General features: G+C 37.7%; 2 protein-coding genes across 2 annotated transcripts; one reads left to right on the plus strand and one right to left on the minus strand.

Annotated features, from left to right (window-relative positions):
- The first annotated feature begins 7,302 nt into the window (after positions 1–7,302).
- On the plus strand, positions 7,303–11,213 carry LOC131334837 (probable prefoldin subunit 4). The gene is made up of 3 exons (XM_058370124.1): positions 7,303–7,412; positions 7,508–7,618; positions 10,748–11,213. Exons 1-3 carry the CDS (start codon positions 7,404–7,406, stop codon positions 11,006–11,008), a joined length of 381 nt encoding a protein of 126 aa, XP_058226107.1. The 5' UTR covers positions 7,303–7,403; the 3' UTR covers positions 11,009–11,213.
- A 2,340-nt stretch (positions 11,214–13,553) lies between these two features.
- On the minus strand, positions 13,554–15,060 carry LOC131334836 (PRA1 family protein E). The gene has a single exon (XM_058370123.1). The coding sequence runs from the start codon at positions 14,841–14,843 to the stop codon at positions 14,214–14,216; it is 630 nt and encodes a 209-aa protein (XP_058226106.1). The 5' UTR covers positions 14,844–15,060; the 3' UTR covers positions 13,554–14,213.
- Positions 15,061–18,469: the final 3,409 nt, after the last annotated feature.

Consider the following 18,469-nt stretch of genomic DNA (forward strand, 5'->3'; position numbering starts at 1 on the left):
CAATGGCATTAGTACTTTTTGTTTTGATGACTTTATGTAATGGTTTTTTTGTACCAAATGCCACAATGCTAAGAACTCTATTTTGTTAACTGTAATGAATTGTTTTGGTATTGCCTTGGGCTTGACAGTAGTCAATATGTAATCTTTTGATACTTTGTTGACTGGATGTTATACCTAATCTATGTTTTGGGTTTTGATCAAACATGGTTATACCTGCATATTTTTGTAGTTTAAACCCTAATTGGTTCATAAGAGAATGGATTTTAACCTAGCAAATTCGTCCATCTTTGAGACATGTCTCAATTCTGTCAATTAGAGCATGAACTTGACTGAATCTGTCCTGTTCTTAGCGAATTTTTCTCACAGACTTTCCGACCTTGTAATTTTCTAAAAGTTTTACTGGAGATGGATATGCATGTCTAGTTTGTTGGGTAAAATTTTCAGAATTTATTTCGAAGATGGGAAAAAGTTAAAAATCGTGCATCGAATTGCTGCTGTGAAATTCGTATTGCTGACTGCACTGACACAAGTTGGGAAAACAGTCATATCTCCTAGCTCGAGACTCGAAATCACATTCCGCTTGTTTTGCTAGAAACTAGACTCGTAGAGCTTTCCAACGATGCAACCCATGTGCCTTGGTTATGCCTGAGCAATAACAGATTTGCTGTTGAAGTTGACCTAAAATCTGTCTCTGCACCAGTTTTGGTATTATGATAAGTTATAGTCGCGAGGCCGTAGTAAGGTTACCCGAATTTTGTTTTTTATGAATGACCTGTCGATTCGAAGAGGAAGAAGTTTACTTTTCAATGGTTAAAGTGTCATTCTTCAATTCACGTTTATGTTTCAGATATGGTCAGAACCGTACATGTTGGTCATGGATTAAGCCTTATTCTTGGGAATTCTTGTATCAAATCTCATTGAATCATCTTTTGAGCATTGAAGCACGTCATCCATTGTTTTATTGCATTGGTCTCATGTAGTGTCATTCATATTTTAGGATCGGGGGACGAGTCTCCACCTCAAGGTTGAGAAGGAGGCGTTTCGCTTTTGTCTTTTGAATCTCTAAGGTGAGTGTGCTATTTCATTTAAGTGCCTAGCTAAAAATAAACTTATCATTTTTCTGCAAATGTTGGAAACTTTGACGGTAGTGATATGGATCAAGTTGCTTGAAACATGATTTATTTCAAGCGCATGCCATAGCTGTATTGTTGGTTGGAATTGTTTTCTTCTTGATGTACACAAGAAGGGTATAAATTGTCTGTTTGCTGTACACAAACAGGGTATAAATTGTTGGAAGTACCCTGTTCACAGGGTCACGGTACCGTCATAACTCCTGGTTGCGAGGGAAGCAATCCTATGGTTTCTTGAAATATTGTGCTTATTTAATGGTTTGTGAAAAATAACTTGTTTCTTGCTAAATATGGTTAGAAGCATTACTCGATCCATGTTTGCTCGTGTAAATTGTTTTATACTTTTTGCTTGAATGAAGTAGTAACACTCACAATTCTTCCAGGTAACTGAAGTAGAGTTTTGGTCCACTACTGGTCTGACAGGCTGTAGGAGTGGAGATGAGGGGCGACTTGGTGTCCTTCTGGTGTAGGACATTTTGTGATACAAATTTCGGGGAGTTGTAGCCCTTGTGAATGTGAACTCATCTTGTATAGTTCTCTTGTAAATTTTATTTTGGAAGCCGGTTGTAATATACTTAGTTGGCATTGTCTTGCGTTATGGAAAGAATTTTATTAAGTTTGTTGCTTAGCTTTCTTTAAGACAATTTAGGCTAATCCTCCTAGAGCGGGTCGTTTCACGGTCTCATCACTGCCCTCCGTCCACATTCGCATTTTTCATCTCCCTTGTATGCTGAGTAGTTGATATTGGTAGAACTTGAGCTGTTCATGTTGTATGAAATAAAGTGAATTCACTTCAGTGGGTTTAGTTTTCTAAATAAGGGAGGGAAGAGATGAGGCAGACAGATTTGGTTTGAAATTTTCTGGGTTTAAGGTTTCAAAATTTTAGGTTGTGGGTTTTTCCAAAAACTGGGCAAGGATGGTGTTTTAGGTCTGGGTTTGGGTTTGGATGGTGTCTTGGTTATGGAGAGAGAAAAAGAAAAAGAAGAAATCTGGGTTAAGGGTTTCAAACTGGGTGTTCTTGCTGTTCTAGGTGTTCTTGGTTATGGAGAGAAAGAGAAGTGTTCTTGGTTATGGAGAGAAAGAGAAGAAGAAGAAGAAGTGGGAAACTGTTCTGGGTTTCGGTGGGTGGTATTATCCACCGGTTTTCATGGTGTGTGGAAGTGGGAGAGGGGGGTGCTGGTGGTGGGAGAGAGAGAGAGAGAGAGAGAGAGAGAGAGAGAGCAGACCTGGAAAGAGAAAAAGAGAACAGACCTGGTACTGGTAGGGTTAGGGGTATAAATACCCCAAAAGTTCATTTCCCGCCTATGGGAAGGGCCTTTTAGGAATAGAATTCATTTCTCATCCAATTCAACATTTATCCGTCCAAAATGTTAGCAAAAGTTAACAGAAATGAGGGGAGGGGGTGCTGTTGTTTGATTTTGATAGTTAAGGGGGTCATGCTGTCGGGTTTTGTACATGAGGGGGTCATGTTGCAAAAAAGTGATAGTTTAAGGGGTGTTTTTGCAATTAAGCCAAAAATAAATAGAGGGGAAAAACATTGAGGAAGAAGTTGTGAATCAGGATGTACGACTGGACAAAAAAATGTAAATTGTAATGCAAAATTGTTTGTAAAAACGGAGCCTTAGCCAACAATTTCTGACAGGGGTTGCAGGGTCATTTGTCCAACGAGGGAAACTTGTAGGAGTACTAACAGCAAACCGGTTTAGTGAAATTTATCAAGTAGTAGTATTGTATTATATTATATTATATATATGATCGGAGCGGTTTTAGGAACATTTAAAAAAAATTTAAAAAAAATTTCAAATCTAAATTTTATAGTTTCCGATCAAATTTTGATAATTCAAGTCGCTAAATGTGTTCATAACGTAATTTTAAGGGTACTAACGAGAAATCGAAAAAAAATTATTGGGAAAGACTTGATTTGAGCAATTTTTTATTGAACCATTCAATAAAAAACTATTCAGATTAAGCCCTTCTCATTCATTTTTTTGTTGATTTCCTAAGGATACCATTAAAATCACGTTCTGATTACATTGAGCGACTCAGATTATCGAAATTCGATCGGAAGCTTTGTGGTGTTTTTCTAGGTGTCCCCGAAACCGCCATGTGATGCTCCGAACTATTCTAAAACCATACATTTATGCAAGGTTTATATACTTAGTTAGAGACCTCACGAGAATGTGTGATTTTGGAGTAATCTAGAGTACCACGTAGCTATACTTCTAAATTATTGAATAATTTTACTTTTTTTAAAAGGCTAAATTTTTTTCATTAATCTCTAAAATTATTACAAAGATTAATAAGAATAAAGAGTGATGGCATCTGTAACGACCCGGATTTTTGCTCTATTTTTTTTCGATAAAGAAATTATTTTTAATCAAATAGTTTATAGTAATCGATTAATTATTTAAAAAGTGTTATTGGTTAATTATTTTCTTTAATAGATATATACGAATATAATTATAATTCTTTTTCTTGATAGATTTATACAAATATAATTATCTTATCATATTATTTTTTTTCAATTTGCATGCATACACACCTCTTTCATCTCTCCATCTCCTATTCAGTCCCTACTTCCTCCCTAACCCTTAAACCAAGTCAAATTCGTCCATTCCAAATCCCATGAACCCAACCCTATTAAATTCACTATTATCTTCTTCCACCGAAATTCTTCTATAAATACCCCACCCCCATTGACCACGAAAATAACACAATATTTCCCACGCCCCACCAGTCCAGAAAAGAGAGAAAAAAACTAGAAGAAACCCAAATTTCCAATCAATGGAGTTTTAGAGAGAGAAAGAAAGAGAGAGAAAAGTGGGTTTCGTACCAAGACCCAACCGAAACTCAATCCGACCATTCCAATCTCTTCCTACTACTCCTAGCATCACCAAGCATCGTCCAATTTGGTTCCAAAGTCTCTCGATCAAAAAAAAATCCGAAGTCTTCTTCTCAAAAATTTAAGATTCGTTTTTAAATCAATTCGATCCGATTAAAGGTACTATAATCCTATCCAACCTCTTCTCTAAGTATATTAAGTGTTTATATGCTTAACCCTATGTCCCGAACGAAAAAAATATAGTTTTCCACGCGTTTTCTGCCGTATTTACCAATCTGATATTATTTTTGATTTCGACATTTTATTTGTAATTATTTACAAAGAAGAAGGCCTATATGATATTTATTTCACAATCTTTCTGATATTAATATTTTTACAAACTACTGACTTGATATTATTTTCTTACAATATAATATCATATTAGTATAAAACGTATTAATTATATCAATTTAATTTATCTGGTAGATCGAGTTTGTTTTAAATGTTTCGAAACAACTTTGCGACCTTCCAAACCTCAATTTTGATGCCCGGACTATTTTTCCTAGATTTTTCACACCTGAAAGATCATAACTTGTTAAGATCATATTTTTTTATTTAATTATCTATTTATTGAATTATTTATTAGTTATCTATCAAATTTACTAACGAAAAATCTTTGCGACCTTCCAAACAACCTTTTGACATCCAAACTAATTTGTTCTAGACTTCTTACATCTCAAAGATGATATCTTGTTAAATTAATATTTTTTTATATTTAATTTACTATTTATTGTTATTTCTATAGCGTTTCCGATCAAAAATTCCTTACGACCTAATAAACCTTATTATAAATGCCCGAGTAATTTTATTTAGACTCTCTATATTCTTAAGATGAAATTTTATTAACCGTAATATATTTTAATTTATAAATTATTTATTATCTATTTACTTTACTTTTGCCATTTTATTTAACGTCTTTATTTAAATTAATCTCGTGACCCTCCGTACCCAACTTTTGACACTCAATTGGTTGTGTAGGACCTTTAGAACTCTTATTTAGGACATGATAAATATTCCAATAATTTTATCTAATTAATGTATTTAATTAGTTTTTAATTAATCTATTATCTTAGAATTAATTAATAAAAGCCCATAAAATTTCTCTTTTTATTTCTTGTAAAACTCTTACTTGATTATTGACATTGTGACCATACAAGATTAAGGGCAACGGCCCATCCATAAAGAGTTGCGTGATTTCATTATCTATTAATTGTTTTAATTATTATTGATTAATTGCATATTGTGCCGATACTTGATTTGAATGCTAGATTAGACCCTAGAGACATGGGGTGGTATGCGAATAGAATTCACTTAGATAGTGCTAAGTAATGGATGAATTGAAAAGTTTTATTTCTAGATTGTCTGCAGGCGTGATGTTGAGATTTGTGATGAGATTGAATCTGGCGTGTGTCCAGTGATGAATTGATAAACTGGCGTGTGTCTAGGGATGAATTGATAAACTGACGTGTGTCCAGTGATGATGGTGAAGTGGTATATAAGATAGGCGAACCCTAGTTGTGATTCAGGCATGATAAGCTTTCCCCTTGTTGTAGTTATTGGGGTGCACACTCGGTATATAACTTAGGTGTACCTGCGACAGCAAAGGGAAGTGACCTCATGGGACCGAGCATGGCTAGCGGTTGAGGGAGGAAAGATCTCGCGGAGAGATCTTAGATTTCACATTAAGTTATGGATAGTAATGAACTGGCTTTTGTGGAGAATATTTATTTGGCTTTTTCGATTCAATATTATCTTATTACTTGCTAATTGTAAAGTAAGAGGAGTGGTTGGGTTGGATTATTCTACTGGGTGATTTATCACTCACGGATACGTCTGTATCCTGGCAAATCGTTTGCTTCGGCGATCAATTTGCCAGTGGGCGCAGGATTCAATGGAGAGGATTCAAAGATGTTGCAGTTCAACACGGAAAGAATGTCAGGAACGAAGATCGAGTGTGCTTCGAATTCGTATCAAGTTTAGAGTCAACTCTGAAATTAATATATTTTGAATCAGTAAATTTATCTTGTGACTGTAATAGCTAAGTTTTATTTTGAAAAATTATATTTATTTAGTAAATTTTCTTAAGATTTTATTTTATATTGCTTTTGAAAAGTTGGGGCGTTACAGCATCATATTCATAATCCAAAACACAACAAAGTAAACAACGTTAAAAATAATCTTATGTCTATCCGAGACACAATTTCCAAATTTAGCAAGAGACCAAAAATGAAAACACTCATAAAAACAAAGCTCAAACATCTTAAGGGCCTAAAAAGCCCAGATAATATGACATGCCCAAACAATAACAACCCAAATCAGAACCTAGCAGCTTAATCGAAATCAAAAATTCTAACAGCAGGGATAATCCGCAGGAACAAAGCGTTTGGCCCCATTTTGGATCCAGAAAAAATCTAGAAAAAGATTCATAAATTTTTTAATATTATTTTATGGGGCCCTGTAAAAAATCAGAAGTAGAAAGTTGCAGCTATTGAGTCTGAATTTGTTCACATTCACTATACGAGGGTGAACAATATCCTCAGTATGATTTATGGAAAAGTATGGGATCCACGTGATCCTATCACACATTAGAGCAAGTTTATCAGTCATTAGGTAAAAAGAAAATGATAAATAGCACACATTTTTATTTTACATACCCACATTTTTTTTAACATTACACAAATACTCTTAATTTTTTCTATATCAGAATATAATATTATTAGTTCATTATGTGGTGAAATAGAGAAAATAAGAGTAATCAATTAAAAAAGAGAGAGAAAGTGCAAAAGGACCACAAAAAGAATAAAATAATCAAAACCCAGTGAATAGTTCTTCCGTATTTATGCTTAAGCACTGTAGCTAAATTCATTTTACTTGAGTATATACCTAAGTTGCTGCAAGGGTGTTTTTGTGTGTTCGATACTCTAAAATGCTTAAAAATGCACTTTGCCTACTCTGATGTACTTGTTATTAACCTCATTATTAGTATAAAAAAAATGTATTGATTATGTAAATCCCTTTTTTTTTACCAATTAGAATGAAGGTATTGTTCAGTTGGGGAAATTTGCGGCCACCCTATACAAAATTGCGGCCATTTTGTCAAAGCATGCGTCCTTACTATCCAAGTTTGCGGCCATCCAACGGCGTAGCTGTCTAAGTTTGCGGCCACGGTGTAGCAATCTCGCCTAATACTACAAGGGTAGCTGAACCGCTTTCGGTTTTTACAATTGCGGTTCGACAGCCGGTCTCTCTCGCTCCCTCCCTCTCTCTCTCTCTCTCTCTCTCTCTCTCTCTCTCTCTGGGTTTCGTCAGAGTTTAGGTTGGGCACAGACGCACGGTATAGTGAGCACTGAAGTTGGTTCTTCTCTTGCCTCACCTTCTCACTCCAATCAAACATGCAGCAGGTAAGCAAGAACTCAATTTGTCCCCCAAAACTGCTTCTGTTTATTCAGTTTTCTGATTATGTGCGTTTCGATTTTCGTGATTTGAATGAGAAAAGGGTGGGGGTTCAGAAACGGAGGTCACATGGGAGGACCAACAGAACATCAACAAGTTTGGTAGATTAAACAATCGGCTTCACGAACTGGAAGATGAGATCAAGATCGCTAAGGTACCCCATATCACACAAATCCGTCCAACAAGTTGATTCTTGGATTTGCAATTTGTTTGATTTTCCCTAAGCACATTTATTCATGTGATTTCTCTCTCCAGCTCTCTATCTGGGTATATTCATTTTTGTATGTATCTACATAGTTTACAATCTAGTGGCATAATTTTTTGTAGGTGTTCTTCAAAATTTAAGCCAATGTTCAGGAGTCGGGAATATTGTACAAGAAATTAATTCACCAAAAAACTGAACTAAAGGAGAAGGATATGAAAATGTACAAGAACAGATGTTTTGTTGAAAGAAAGTGTAGGAAACCAAGTTTTCAACCATCTGTGATGCATCATTATGTACCTTTTATTGGAGATGTATTGGGGAAAATGTTTCCTTATGGAAGAGGTGTTTGAAGGAGCCGGTGTTGTCCCAGGACAACTAAACAAACATACAGTAAATGAAGATTATTTTGTGTTTTTCCTTGTCCTCCACTTTCCCGTCGATTGGACGCAGCCAATGGAAATGATATTCTTCGACTGCTATGTCCTCATTTGCTGGTATGGTGGGTTGCATTCTATGTTATGATCTCAACTTTGCATGGATTGTTATCCTCCACCCCCGCAGCCTCTTTCCCCTGGTAAATATCCTTCTCTAGGAAGCCAAACATACAGAAAAATCAGTAAGTATACGGGAATGCAAGAAATTGGAATGTGAGCTCCAAGGTTCAAGAAAAGTGTACAGAAAACTGTCCCATGGCATTAGTTATGCTTCTCTCTCAATAAAAAGGTGGTGGTTATGTTGAACTGTGGACAAAGAGCAACCTGCTTTGAAAGGCCTAATATGCTTTGTTGAACTTGAGTGATTGGAAAAGTGTAGTCTTTCTCTTACTGATTCCCGATAACCCATGGTGTCACATCACACTTTGAAGTTTGTCCCAAACATGACCACCCTACCCATATTGAAATCAAGAAGGTAACTTGAAGTTTGCCCTCCAAAAGTTAACAAAGTTCTTCCCGTAGAGGCTAAAAAGTGGTTTCAACTTGTGTATCGCTGCAAGGGATCGAGTTCTACCCCATGAAACATTCTTTAGCAACCCCTTGTCTATGTTTTGTTTCTAGGTTAGACTTTGAGAATAGAGTTCTTTAGGGCTTATGGACAAATGAATCGCTGACTGCACTCTTTTGGACAATTTCCTTCTAAGAAAACAGAGATGCATATTATGTGCTTTCACTACGTTTCTATTGGCAGATGACCAGTTCTTGTTTAGTCAATTTTGCAGTTACCCTTCTATGATTATTGAGGTTTCTTTATTAGTACTATCGGAAGCTCATTGAGTCATTGTCCTCCTAAGCATAGTTTCTTTCCGGGATGTCTCCCCTTGGCATTTGACAAGCCCGTTTTTCACTTGTTTTCGAACAAGAGGTTGCTAGCTTCCTGATTTATTTTGTCTTTGGTGGGAAGAACACTTTTTTAGATAAAGCTTAGAGTTTGGATAGTTTTTTTTGAAGAATACTTCAATTTTGCTCTGTTTTAGCACTTGCCAAAATCTGGTGTGGCACTTGTCTTGCTCATTCTACTGCTGCACAAAAGGATCAGAGATTGTTTATGTGGGGGATTGGAAGGGTTATGGAGGGCCTAGTTAGATTTCGATGCACCTCTTCATCTGTAGCTGATGCTAGAAGCACTGGAAAATTATGCATTAACTTTCTCGCTTTGATCTTTAGGAGATGATCCTGGAACTTTTTTCCTCTTAGCTGATGATAATGAGCTCCTGATTTTTCCATTAAATATTTCATAGAAACGTAATTTCTTAGTTGCTTCTTGAACCTTCTAAACTTTCTAGCAACAGTTGTTTTTAGGACATCTGCGTGTATTTCATTGGTGTTAACGAACTCCAAATTAAGGTCACCTCTTCTCATGAGTTCTCCTATGCATTTGTGCCCAAGTTCTTTTTGCTCTGTTCCGTCATTAAACACCTGAAGATTGCTTCAAGTGGTGGTGTTTCCTACGGCAATTGCTTCCCTTAGCTTCGGCTGAAGATAATGCAGTCGTGTTTTGCCTGACTTGCTACATTTGGTCTGATATGTACTTGGCTTTAGCTGAGGAGAAGCCAGTTGGCTTGGCTTTAGATGAGGGAATTTCTTTTCTGTTGTAAGAACCTCTGGACAAGCTTGCTAAACAAGCTGGAACTCGTAAACGAACATCGATAACATGGCATGAATGTTCTCAAATACGACAAAATTCCTCCAGTCTGGACCGGCATTGAAGAACGAAAACTGTATTTGTATCGAAGCCTTGTTGGTGGCCTACAATACCTCAATAATGCTCACTCTTGACTCTCTTCTGTGTCCGCATTTCGAGTTTTTTCAGCTATGTATTTTGGCATTTGTTTGGTAGCTTGAGAAAGCATTACTCCCCACTCTCGGGGCTCAGTTACATTTATCCTTGCACTTTGATTTAATGCTGTATCATACACCAAGGCGCATACTAACACATTTTTGGCTGGACCTTCATTCTCATTTACTTTCCCTTGAAGCCACCTCTGTCACTGTTGATCAACACTGCAAATTAACGAACAACAGGGTAGGCTAATTCCTATGCTATCAAAAGAGAAATGGCAATATACTGGGTCGACCTTTGAGTGGTTTGAGTTTGGCAGCGTGCTATATCTGCTTATTATCTCCTGCCTATGTCATCTAGGATATTCCTGTAGTTCTCTTGGTATAGGAGCTGATTAACGCTTCTGTGTCTTCTTTTTTTATTCTTCGTTCTCTTGTTCTGTACCTCTCCTTTCGTACAATTCATAAACTTGTATTTGACATGGGTTAGAATGTACGTGCTGATTTTTATATATGCAGGGTTGCTTGCTTCCTAATTCAGGGGAAAACCCTTATAACTAATCGAAACTTGTCTAAAATATGTCACTGATCCTCAACTGTCTTGCTTACTTCTAGCTCCATGGCATTAGAGCGCTATAAAGCACCGATTTTTTCCTCCTTTTTTTGTAACTGCCTATAGTGATCTCAACTTCTACCGGTGAGGTGTATATATGCATGTTCAATTTGTTCCAGGCTCTTTTCTAAAATGTTCTCCATTTTAGTTTAAGCTCTACTCTTTCTTCTTTCTTTGTCTTTCTGACAGGAAACAAACGAGAATCTCGAGGATTCGAGCAACGAGTTAATCCTAACTGACGAGGAAGTGGTACGCTTCCAAATAGGGGAGGTTTTCGCTCATGTGCCCAGGGAAGAAGTTGAGGGCAGGATAGAGCTGATGAAAGAGGCAAATGGCAAGAACTTGGAGAAGCTGGAACAAGAGAAGGACTCCATAGTGGCTCAGATGGCTGAGTTGAAGAAAATTCTTTATGGCAAGTTCAAGGATTCAATCAACCTGGAGGAGGATTAGTGAAGAGTAATTTGTTGTGGTTGCTTATTAACTCTCAATAGTACTATTTTCCATCTTCCAATCGTACTGTTATTGCAGTCGTTTTTTAGTTCAAGGCTATGGAATCATCTTTTACTCTCCAGGATAATTGTAGCTTTTATCTTTCAAAATTGTTGAACATGAACTGCAAGGGGTTGCTTACAAGTTCTGTAGTTTCTTCTGCTTTCTTTTTGCCCAGAAACCTGTTTTTTTCCTTATGTTTTTTTCTTTTTAAGGAGATTTGATGTTCTTCTTTTTTCGGGTAGTAGGTTAACTAGTTCGTCAAAAACATAAAAGTGGTAATTTTATCATCTTTCAAGAAACATTGGATTTGGTTTGCAGTGTAGTAGTAGAGTATCATATACAGTTTCAACATCAAGTTCAAAGGACATGCTTAATTTTGTCAAGACCATGACTGATGAATTACTGTGACCTGTGACCCTTGACATCGTATGACAGTTAAATGTCATTCATAGTTATGGTGGGTTTGGTTTAGTTGGATCTTCAGCTAGTAGATGATGAAATTAGTCGGTCTATTAAGCTGGATTTCGAGTTATAAAAAGGATGATGTGTTTGGATGATCAACATTCTATACTTCTTGGCCCACTAATCGATAAACCACTTTGGTACTAGGATCGTGAGTTGGAATGCTTAACCATACTTCATAATTTGAACATGAACTGCTTATTAACATTAAACAGCAAAATCTGTAACGAATTAACTCTCACCCAAGGCCTCGGGTCTTAATCTGACGGAACTTCCAAACCATTTCCTAGTTCTCTATATCAAGTACAGATGAAAGTACAAGTCCCAACTCAGAGACTGAAATCCAATACTCCAGCCACCACCAGGATCGAGAACGAAATCAATTGCGACAAGCCCATCAGTGGCCTAACCTACAGCTGCACTCTACACAAATGGTGTTTCGAATTACCCAAACGACTGCACCACCCAACACCCGCACCTCCCACGCTCTCGCCAGAATTAGTTCCAAGTGACTTTTCGTTCAACTTCTGCGATAAGACAGATTTTGGCTTCAGGTTCAGCTGTCCAGAATGTTACCAATTCAATCTCCACGTCCAGTGTGCTTTACTTCAGCACGCGATGCATTCCATTTTCATGGTCTATAGTTACCGTCTTGTCCCAAAACTCTGGACTATAATTGCAAAGATATCCTTGACGAAATCAAATTAGCACAAGGAAATACGATCGTGTTTTGGAGCATGGACTCCCAATAGATGCTCGTAGGTCCAAACATTTTGGGGAAGACAACACTCCCTCATGCCATATTTCTGTCGAGCCTTGCAGAGACGTACCGTCCAAAACTTAGATGGCAAATTCTATATCCATACTCTGTGCTCTTTTGCCACCCACTGCTAAGCATCTGTGCCACATGCACTGAATCCGATTATCTGGATTCAGGCAAGTTTTACTGTGACATCTGCGAGCAAGAAACAAACAATAGGAACTCGGTCTACTGCTGTGTCCACTGCAATCTTGCTGGTCACACAAGCTGTGCAAAATCTGAGGCAAGCCCCCTTCTTAACCTCTTCTATTCAAGCCCTTGTATGTAAATTTCATAGCAAGGATACAGAGATTCAGGGAAAAAGTCCTTTAAGAGGGATGGAAATCATGTCGAATGACAAAAAGTTCCACGAAGGAAACCACGTCGGCATAAGAATTTCTCACAAAGAAACAGAAACTGCTACAAATGAATAACTGAGAGAATTAAGGAGGGCAAAGAGGTGAGGGAAAGAAAACGCCTGTTGACATTGGAACATTCTTCCCATCAGCATCCCTCAAACCTTTCTTTGCAACGGATGCTGTCTACCAATCTCAGATCTGACGTACGTTTGCAATCAATGCCAGTTTTATCTTCACAAGTACCTGACCAGATTTAGCACCCACTTCATCAGGAGCACCAACTCTACCTCACGACAAAGCAGGATCATGAATTCCAATGCATCGTCTACGATTATGATTGTTCTGGCTTTTTCATTCCAGTGCAAAAGACGCGCAATTTATGCAAGACAACCAGGGCCTATTGCAATCACTTGTTATCACAGATTCTGAATGAAGAAAAGAAAAACAGGAGACAAATTAAATTACACTGTTTTTCCTCTTCCCCTTTTCAAATACCAAACCAAAGTTATTTTCTCTTCCTTCTCTTCTCTTCCCTAGGTTCCAAACAAAGTTCCCCAAAAGGACAAGAAAGATATGTTACCACAGATTCTGAATGAAGGAATAAGAAGAAGAACCAGTATATTATAATCCGGCATTACGGCTACAGATTGAATTGCAAATAAATCCAGGTTTTTATTCCTGGGGAAGCATAAATGACCATTATAACAATAATAAAAGAACTCATCTAGTCCCCAAGAACCGAAGAGCTAAAGGGACGTTTTGCTGCGGAATGATGCCCAAAATCAAAGCTGAAAGGCATAAGAGACGGCAGGGCTAGAGACCAAAATATGTATAAATGACCATTACAAGGGCAATTCCATTTCCATTTAGACGACACAGTAAGTTAATTAATCTCTGAAACATTCAAGCTATTCGGCAAGGCATTATAGCAGTTTCAGTAACTCATATCAACAATAAACAAACTTTCCAGTAACCCATATCAACAATAAACAAACTTCTGAGACTACAACAAACCAATTTTTCAAACAGTGCAAAAAACCCAAAATCAAATTTTGAAAATCAGCATTGTGCCATCATAATGCCAACAATACAAATTCGTCATCACTACCACCCAAGTTAAAACCTAACAAAAGAGAGAAAGGTCAAAATACAAACATGTAGCCACCTTAATCAAAGCATTAGTAGCCAAACTCACATGAACCATCAGAGCAATCAAATTACCCAAATAAGAATTGTGAAAGACCACAATTGCCAGCTGATCCATAACCGCGATACGAAATTCTTCATGTTGTTCTGGTGGCATTTTGGAAACCTAACATCCCCTTTGCATTGTGAGAAATGGTGTGATATGAAAGAAGACCTCTTTCTCATCAAATCTCACCATAGAGGGAAAAATGAGCCAGCCAATCAAAAAATACACTTTTTGTACTTCTCTTTCCATTTCTCACCAATTACTCAATCCAAATGAGTGATTTGGCTTAAAAAAACCCTAATCCTTCATTCCCTCTTCTCATCAAATCTCTCAATCCCAACGGGCTGAAGTTCAACGACGAGTATAGGTCGGCCGCAGCGGCCGATCACCTACACCACCGAAATCCGATAACATCCCTCCATCAGCCACCTCTTCCTCATCCAAAAACAAGTCCCCCGTAACCCTAAACACAGAATGCAACCCAACAACCACAACCCCAATCACAAGCGCCACCAACACGTTCAGCCCCACTCTAGCCAAACCCAACGCCACAACCGTAACGACGCCCAGAACGCCGAGCACGACCCGATCGTCTATCACTCGACCGAACAACGCGATCGGGTCGTCCCGAAAGAAGTACAGGAAGAACCAAGCAATAAACACAACCAGGAAAACGATCATCGATATTGGGTGGTATACGAGGCTGAGGAAGACTATGATTAGAGTTATTAGCGAGTAGTTGAAGCGGAAGTAGTAGAGGTTTCGACGGACCCTTGCCATGGCGTCGGCGTAAGAGTCGGGCAAGGAGAGGGAGGATGGGTCGAGGAGCTCTTTCCAGGGGCGGCGCGCGGAGACTAGGCTTTGGGTGTGGGTTTTGGCGCGTGAGATGAAGGTTGACGGCGGTGATGGTGGTGGTGGGAGGGGGGGCTTGCGGCTGTTGGAAGGAAGCGTGTTGTAACCTGGGGTGGATTTTGTCGACATTATTAGGGCGTAATCAAATGAAGATGATCCGTATCAGGAAAATGCGTGATTTGGAGAGAGAGAGAGAGAGAAACCCTAATTAAGGGAGGGGAGGGGTTTCTTCTCGATGGGGGAGGTGATGGGCGGAGATATGCAGGTGCGCCACGCTTGGTGTCTTAAAATGGTTGGACGGCAATTGAGAAATGAGAAACGAAATTCTAACTCAACGTCCACTTACACACACCCGTTTACACAGCCACATCCACAATAGAAATGGAAAAGTCTACCTACACAACTTTCGATCACAATTTCAGTTCGGATGCAATTGCATTCAGAACTATGCGAGACATGCGATTTCATATTTATCAAATAACGCCAAATACAATTGTATCCAGAATTTGTAGTCTGCAAGTTTCATATTTTTCGAACAACGCCAAATACAATTGTGTCCAGAGCTTATATGCAAGTTGCATTCCTCTTGAAAAGTTGTGAGTTTTGTTATTCATTTATGAAAATGATATTGGTATCGACCGTATCTTAGGGAAAATGTATCAACGGCCGCGCTAGGCTGTCTGCTGTCATCAGATAGCCGATTCGAGCCGGCCAAAAAAGTTAAAAAAAAAAAAACGAGAGGGCTATCGTGAGAATCAACGGCATCTGACATGCGTAAATGTTCAATCCAAATAACTCATTTTTTCGTGCATACATACATGTACGTACAAAAAAATAGGATATTTGGATCGAGCACCTACTCACTTCGGATGCTATTGATTTTCGCGTGGGCCCACTCGGTTTTTTGTAAAAAAAATTTGGACGACTCGGATCAACCATTTGGTGGCCGGAGATGATCCGAAACGGCCATCGGGACATTTTCCCTACGCTATTGGTCGGTACTAATAGCTGTACTTTAATTGTTTAATGGATATGGCTTCTCCCGAACTAGACGTGTGGAGTTAAGGCACGTAGCGTGGGCAAATTACAGGCCGGCTTCGGTTCACCGCTTAGTTTTTGTTTTTGTTTTGTTTTCAATCATTACAGGAGTACTATTTTTTTCTCCAATTATTATCTTATTTTTTCAATTATTATTTTCTCATCTCTCTCCAACCATTATCCATATCTTCAATCATTACTCTATTTCTCTCTCCACCCCTACCAAAACTAAACTAAACTCTCAACCAAATACAACTAGCACAACTTTTTGATTATTAAAATTTCATTTTTTTACCCAACTTTAGAATGAACCGGGGTCCTATTGTTCATTCTTGGCAATAGATGACTAAGATTTCATCTCAGTAATATACAGATGGACGATTGAAATTTCATCTCAACAACACATTAGGCAATTCCACACGGTTGGACGGTGTCATCGACCAATGGTAAGCACCAAATAGGAGAGTGGAAATCACTTTGTCACTTACGGGTTTTTCCGGTAGTGAAAATTTTATAGAATTTTATTTGTGGTTGAAAAGTTGTTAGATATTTTCCGTAATAAATAAGTTATTAAAAAATGTCAAGTTGTTTCAGGTAATGAATAAGTTATTAATGAGTTTATGAGTAGAATTATTATAGTAAAACGAGTTTTTGTTGACAATTTTTTTGTTAGTAAAAATGAGATAGTAAAATGCTAAAACTATTTTTGTTAATAAAAATAAAATAATAAAATGCGTTAAATTTTTAATATTTTTGTTAGTAAAAACTCCCGAGAGAAATGTTGTTGGTTCCTATTCCACATTATTGTGGGTAATATTTGGTTCGTGACACAATCTAGCACTGACACAATCTAGTGAAAGTAGGAGATACATACCCTTCTATATCTGTCTTTGTTAACACTCCCGAGAAATATTTGTTCATGGGGTCATTTAATAACCTAGATGTGCAACTTAACACGGACAAGACACATGATTTTTAGGCTCATTTATTCATCCAATAAATATTTGCATGTTATTCCCATAAAATCTCCAGTGTGTGTGTGCAATATATATACAGAAATGATATAGGTACCGACGGCAGGGGAGGGATTTCGTACCGACCGGCCGCGCCGGGTCGTCTTCGGCCACCAAACGGGGATCAAGCACCCTACACACCTCGGATGCCTTTGATTCCCGCAATCGGCTCCTCGGTTTTCTTTTTTAGAATTTTTGGACGGCTCGGATCGGCCGTCCGGTGGCCGGAGACGGCCCGACGCGGCCGGTCGGTACGAAATCCCTCTCGGCCGGTCGGTACGTATAGCATGACTCATATATATATATATATATATATATATATATATATATATATATATATAGTGTCTGTACTCTATTATATCAAAGTTTTCAAACTCTAAAATATACATAATTTTTGTACAACCAATAAAATTGGAAAGATACAAATATTAAACCTTAAATACATAGTTGGAGAAAATATAGGGATCTTTAAGTAATAACAACTAGTCAGAATTACACTCAAATGCACAAACACTCACATAAATATGTAAGACCATACATCGACTGAGTAGTACGTAGTATTTTGTACAACTTAAGGTGATTCGAACGAGTGAAATTTACGAGCAAAAAGAGTAAAAAACTGAACCAGCCTTTTACCTTGGCTACAATCCACCGTGTAATCACACTTAATAATATTTGCGCACACTATATATACATGTATCTACAAATCCTAGCAGATTGATGCTCCAATCTGATCACCTGCCAAACTTCAATGCCAACGTATTTGAATGGTTTCAGTGTAATTGGAATTCAAATATATTCCTCAGTGAGGCTATCTTCTAGTGAGTATCTAGGAATAGAATCTTTTTTCCCCGGCCTTGTCACCTTTTTTTTCTCACCCGCAACTTGTACCTAAACTTAGGGTGTGCTCCCCGCTAACTATACCATGTGGCACCAAAAAAAAATGGGTGTGCTTGGACAATTTTTTTTTTAGTCGTGTTTTGAATTATGGTCAGATTTGAGTTAGTAATTTTTTTAAACTAATCTTCCATCTCGGTGAACAGAATCCAGAAGTAAACAAATTATAACCAAACGTGGCATAAAATTCCCTACAGAGAAAAGAAAAAAGGACAAATTTTTACTGCCTTCGGTGATCTCAACTGCTTTTTTAAAACTTTGGGCCATAACTTTTACTGATAAATGAAAGAAAAAGACGACAAAATGAACAAGAAATCACGAAATATAATTTATACCCACGGTTTTTTAAGAAAAATTTGTTTGTAGTTAAGTGACTTGTATGCAATCTGGTGCATTGAGCAGTCATGATTTCAAAGCGGTTATAAATTGAAACTCAAAATTGGGACATGACCGATTTGGATCTCAAGGCCCAACTCTCTCTCTCTCTCTCTCTCTCTCTCTCTCTCTCTCTCTCTCTCCCCTTCCTTCTCCTTCCACGATTCTTAATACATTTTTCTTCTCTACAATTATTATTTTCATTTTTCTATGTATTTCTTCACTTATTATCTAAAAAGACCAACTTTAAAAACCATACCAAACGAAGAGCTCAGTGGGACTTATAGCTAGCAAAAATTTTGGTGTTTGGAATGGAGTATGGAAACTCTCCAGAGTCGATGGGATGACATCAATCGGGATTTATGCCATTTGAGAGAGTGAGAAGTCGGGTTTAGTTTCGAATGAAAACCTCAACCATTGTAACATATTATT

This window comes from Rhododendron vialii, chromosome 7a (genome assembly GCF_030253575.1).
Source record: "Rhododendron vialii isolate Sample 1 chromosome 7a, ASM3025357v1".
Classification (NCBI taxonomy): Eukaryota; Viridiplantae; Streptophyta; class Magnoliopsida; order Ericales; family Ericaceae; genus Rhododendron; species Rhododendron vialii.